Genomic DNA, 5,824 nt, shown 5'->3' on the forward strand with positions numbered 1-5,824 from the left:
AAGTATCTCAAGCTGCATGGCCAGTGTGCACTATCACCTTGGAGCCAGCGAGGTATGATCTGAATTTTTCAAAAGCAAAGACAATTGCCAGAAGCTCCTTCTCTGTAGTTGGGTAGCGACATTGGGCTTCGTCTAGTGTTCTGCTCGCATAATAAATCACGTGAAGCTTCTTATCTTTTCGTTGGCCGAGCACTGCTCCAACCGCAAAGTCGCTAGCATCAGTCATGATCTCGAAGGGAAGGTCCCAGTCCGGTGGTTGCACAATGGGTGCGCTGACTAGAGCTCCTTTGATCGTGTGGAAAGCGGCCAAACATTCGCCATCGAACTCAAATTTTGTCTCCTTGCAGAGCAGTCTAGTGAGTGGTCTTGAAATTTTGGAGAAGTCTTTGATGAACCTTCGGTAGAAACCAACATGTTCGAGGAAACTCCTGATTCCTTTGACAGAGTTTGGAGGCTGTAAACTCATCATCACTTCTATTTTTGCTTTGTCCACTTCAATTCCTTTTTCTGAGATTTTATGACCGAGAACAATCCCATCTCGCACCCATGAAGTGACACTTCTCCGAATTAAACACGAGATTCTTTTCTTCACACCGCTGAAGGACCCTGCACAAGTTTGACAAACAGAGAGAAAAGGAGTTCCCATAGACGCGAAAGTCATCCATGAAAACTTCTATTATGTCCTCAATTAGGTCAGTGAAAATAGAAATCATGCAACGCTGGAATGTTGCAGGAGCGTTGCACAACCTAAGCGGCATTCTCCAGTAGGCAAAACTGCCACATGGACACGTGAAAGTAGTCTTCTCCTGATCGTCTGGGTGAATGGGAATCTTAAAGAAACCTGAATAACCATCTAAAAAGAAGTAATATGGGTGGTTAACCAATCTCTCAAGGATTTGATCAATGAATGGGAGCGGGAAGTGATCCTTTCATGTAGCCGTATTTAATTTTCGAAAGTCAATGCACATACGGTGACCGGTTACTGTCCTAGTAGGTATCAATTCATTTTTTTCATTAGCAACCATAGTGATCCCCCTTTCTTAGGAACTACATGAAGAGGACTAACCCACTTGCTATCAGAAATCGCATAGATTACACCGGCTTCTAGAAGTTTCATTATCTCTTTCAGGTGAAATACCAGGAATATCTTCTAATGAATACCCTATTTACTTACGGTATTTTCTTAATTCATACAAGAGTTTAGCAGTTTCCACATTATTGAGCTCAGAGTTCACAATGACAGGATATGTGGAATTAGGTCCAAGAAACGCGTACCTTAGTCCCGCTGGAAGGGACTTTAATTCGATCTTTGGAGCCTTGAGTTCGCTCCAGGAATCATCGAGCAGGCTGGCTGGTTTATTCCCTTGTTTAGGAGTAGTTGCTCCTTCTAGTGGAATCTGATTGCTCGTCTCCCCCAGACTTAGGAAAGCGACCATCTTCTCAATGCTTTTACACGAATCTAATATATTCTCGTACCCATCAGCATCAACGTTTCACGTGTCCTGCTCAGACTCTGCTCTTATTAGAGCTACTTCCAAAGAATCATCCGCTAGGATTTCTTCAATCATCCCTTGTTGAGGGGTCAAGGCGGCGTTCTCGTCGTCAATCGTGAAGTTTTGACCATCTAGCATAGGTCGTTTGAGCAGTTCGTCCATCTCAAACTTCATCACAATATCTCCTAGTTGGAGATCGATTCTCCCATTGCGCACATCAATGATTGCACCAGCTGTGCATAGGAAATGTCGGCCTAGAATGAGAGGGTCTTTCGGTTCATCTTCGACCTCCAGAACCACGAAATCCGCTGGAACAGTGGTGTTACCAATTTGAACTTGCAGGTCTTCGAGAACACCTACTGGCAACTTGACTGATCTGTCTGCGAACACCAATGAAATTCTGATTGGCTTAAAATTGGTTAGTCCCATGCGTTTTGCATTTGAGTAGGGCATGAGATTCACACTGGAACTTAGATCACATAAAGAACAAGCGAAGATTGTTTTTTCAATCTGAACCGAGAGGACAAATTTTCCAGGATCTTCCAATTTTCTGACTGTTCTGTTTTGAAAGACTGCGCTGCATTCTTTCGAGACCATCATGATGTCGCTGTCTACAGGGGTCTTCCCAGAGATCAGCTCCTTCACAAGACTGCGCGTTGAAGGAATCATCTGAATTACGTCCATGAGAGATAACTTAACATTCAACTCGTCTAGCATCTTCTTGCACTTCATCTCTTCGCAATTTTTGCGTAATTTCTTAGCAGGGACTGGGTAGGGAACTTTTGGAGTGTAGACACGAGTAGGAACAGGCTGATCTTGCGTCGTGAGAGCTACAGGTTCTATGACAGTTGGCTGTTCCAGTTCTTGTTCGTCGTCGTGGACATCCTCAAGTGGAGGTTGTTCTCCCTCTTTATGTTTTTCCTTCTCTTGAGCAGTGAGCTTCTTGGAGACATGATCTGGGAGATGTCTTCCACTTCTCAGGTCGACTGCGTTACACTCCTTGGGATTCTTGTCTTTTTTCCCTGGGAGTGTTCCCTGTTGCCTTTTTATTGTTTCAGCAGTTTGAACAATCTGAACATCCATCTGCCTTATGTGGCTTGCTACAACATCATATTTGGAATTTAATTCCATGAACATGTTGTCCATCTGAGTGTTGATCTCGGTTGTAACCTGCTTCAGAGCTTTTCTTTGAATCTGCTGACCCTGCAAAAGTTGTTGCATCATTCCCTTCAGTTCATCTGGCGGACCGCTCGCAGTTGCTGGAGCAGCATGCGGATTGTTCTGCTTGTTCTGAAAATGATTCTGAGCTTGGTTGGGGTTGTCTGGATTGGTCTTGTATGAGAACATATGCGGGTTGTTTCTCACATTAGGGTTTGGATGGTAATTCTTGAACTGCCAACCCTGACCGTTGATGTAACTGACCTCTTGCTGATTTTCTTCTGATGTCTTGGTCTCTTCTGTAGCATCAGCAGTACCTGGTTCCAGATCAACCTTTGCGGCGAGGTCATCGATTTTCCTAGTGTCCATGCTATTCACCTTCTTGGACCGGCCAGTTTCCTCGTTTTTGTTGGATGAGCTAGCTGCCATGTTCTCTATTAGCGCGTGAGCACCTTCAGTGGTTTGGGTCATGAAGTCTCCATTGCTCGCTGCGTTTAGAGCATTGCGGAACTCCCAATCCACACCATCGTAGAAGATTCCTAGGACATGGTCATCGTCAAATCCGTGATGAGGACACTCTCTGAGGGTATCATTAAACCGTTCCCACGCTTCATTAAATGGTTTGTTAGCGGGCTGCTTGAACGAAGAGATCTTGTTCCTTAGAGCAGCCGTTTTTGCTTTTGTGTAGAAGTGACCCTAGAAAACTGCTCTAACCTGCTCCAAAGTAGTTAGGGAACCTGTAGGTAACGACTTAAGCCATCGTGAAGCCTTATCCGCTAGAGAGAATGGAAATAGCATGCATTTGATGAAGTCGGGTGGAACGCCGTTTGCACGAGTGAAGCTGCAAATCTCTTCGAAAGCTTCGGTGTGTTCCATTGGTATCTCAGCTGACAGTCCATGGAACATCTTCCTCTGCACTAGATTAATCATGCCTGGTTTGATCTCAAAATCCGCCCTTTGACATGGCGGTGGAGCAATAGCAGAGCGCGTAGCAGGGATGTTATGCGGTAAATTCCTCTCACCGATTGGGGCAAGTGGTTGATGCTGTGCAGTATGCTGAGCAGCCAGCTGCTGTGCTGCAAGCTGCTGTGCTGCAAGCTGCTGTGCTGCAATAGTCTGCTGCTGCATCTGTTGCAGAGAAGCAGCGATTTGTTCTGGAGTGTCGAAATTGTCCATTGTGGTGGTATTCGGCCTCTGTTGACGGTTTGTTCTTTCTAAACTTGGAAGTTCCTGATTTGTAAGCGACAGTAATTCCCCTTGTGTATTGCTCCGAGTATGTCTACTGGTCATGCAACTGGTCTATTAGCTGCAAAAAGGATTAAACAAGTTAGAGGTTCAGACTAAATAAATAACCGAAAAATAAAGGTATAAAGCTGGTCTCCGTCGCAACGGCGCCAAAACTTGATACACTAAAATTGGATCTTTTTCTACTGTCAAGTTAACAGTGTAGTTATAATATCTTTAGATTCAATTCCAGAGGACCAGTTCACACTTTATTTTTATGGGATCAGATTTAAGCTAAAACAAAAGTGGAGTTTTAAAATAATAAGGTAACGTATGTAACAAGTAACAAGTAAGGTTGTTTTCGAATTGATTAAAGGCGCTAGTCTAGGATTTCTTCTTCAGGTAAGGAAATCACAAACCAAGCAATTATTCAAGTCCGGTTACACGAGTCTAAACTCGGATCACTCAGGTTGAAACAACCCACTGTCGTGGTGTTACTTCCTTTGCAGATCGGTCTTGATACCTAAACTCTCGTTTGGATCAAGACACGATAGCAAGCTTTAGAGATCAAGTCCGATATGTTCACAATACACCCTAATATCTACTCTCGCTGACTAGGGATGCAAAGCTCATTCAAATCATATCAAGTTATCAACCAACGGTTAGCTAAATTGATTAACCCTAATTCATGCACTAAGTGATCAGTTCAATGCAAGAAATAAGAACATATATGAATGTAGCCAATCTTAAGATGACTTATTTATACTTCAGCTCGCGAATCCAAAACCCTAGAACCCTAAACTAACTCGGTGACTACTCAGACATAACACAAGAACAGAGAAGCATGATTTCTGAATAATACTGCATATAATAAATAATAGAAATCAGAGGGTTCATGATAATCTTCTCTAGGAGATAGATGAGGCCTTCTCCGTTACAAGTAGCAATTGCCCGAAAATCAAAGCTCTCTCATGTATTTTCTTGCGTAAAAACTAAGGTAGGTTATACAGTAACTAAAAGGAGACTATATATATAGGAGGCACAGGCGGCTAAAGAAAAAATAGGAAATCTAGGGCAAATACCGAAATATTTGGAAACTTTGTTTTAAATCTCTAACGCTGGAGCAGGCACTCAGGCTGCTCCGCTCGGCTGTTCGGCGCGAAAGACTCCAAATCACACTCTTTTTCTCCTCTTTTCCTCCAGCTGGTCCATCTTTTGTCCAGTGCAACTCCAGACATGTAATGACTCAAAAGGGACTAAAAAGACTCGATAAAACCTTGAAAACTGTTAGTAAGACATATATATAATGTGCCAAAAACACAATATATCAAGTGGGCATAGTTCCTCCTTATGGCAGAGACTAGCACATACGTTACAATAACCAAAGAGTTTTTCGTATCGCAATGATACCGCCACTTCCTCACCATCATAAAACTCCCCTCCTTTGAAGTCCACAGTAGTCTCGAAGCAAAGTTCCTTAAACGCATCAATCACCACCTGAATACGGTTATGATCCAGGTCCACTGCAAGCAATCTTTCCAATGCATCTCCAATACTCTCAAAAGTATGCACCGTTCGAAACTCTAGCGGGACCCCAATGATTCTAATCCAGAACATTATCTCTGATGGGAATGATTTGGACTGCTTTGGTTGCCACCTCGCGAAGGATAGCATCCAATAGTCGAAGTGGAAAGGCTGCTGCTTCAGTACCGCTTCAAGATCCTCCTCCGTCTTGAAGTCAAACTAGAACTTGCCAAATCCCAGATCAATACCCGTAACCTTTTCCTCCATTTTCTAAATCTTCGGGAGGTTTGTGAACACTTCATCTCCTGCTCCTCCGGATTCATACACCTTCCAATAAGGGTTTTTGAATAGGTCTTGATCAGCGCAGAATTGTCAAAATGCACCACCGAGATCTTCAGTCTCTTACGGGTCCCTTCACCATTCTT

General features: G+C 43.4%; 1 protein-coding gene and 1 non-coding gene across 2 annotated transcripts; one reads left to right on the forward strand and one right to left on the reverse strand.

The window, feature by feature from the left end:
* Positions 1-1,493: 1,493 nt before the first annotated feature.
* LOC106403597 lies at positions 1,494-3,827 on the reverse strand. Its single transcript, XM_013844413.2, has 2 exons — positions 3,366-3,827; positions 1,494-3,284 (listed from the first exon to the last, which is right to left on the reverse strand). The coding sequence occupies exons 1-2, from the start codon at positions 3,825-3,827 to the stop codon at positions 1,494-1,496; spliced, it is 2,253 nt and encodes a 750-aa protein (XP_013699867.2).
* LOC125584813 lies at positions 3,211-3,317 on the forward strand. The gene has a single exon (XR_007321721.1). It is a non-coding gene; the product is annotated as a small nucleolar RNA R71 (small nucleolar RNA).
* Positions 3,828-5,824: the final 1,997 nt, after the last annotated feature.

This window comes from Brassica napus, chromosome C3, assembly GCF_020379485.1.
Source record: "Brassica napus cultivar Da-Ae chromosome C3, Da-Ae, whole genome shotgun sequence".
Lineage (NCBI taxonomy): Eukaryota > Viridiplantae > Streptophyta > Magnoliopsida > Brassicales > Brassicaceae > Brassica > Brassica napus.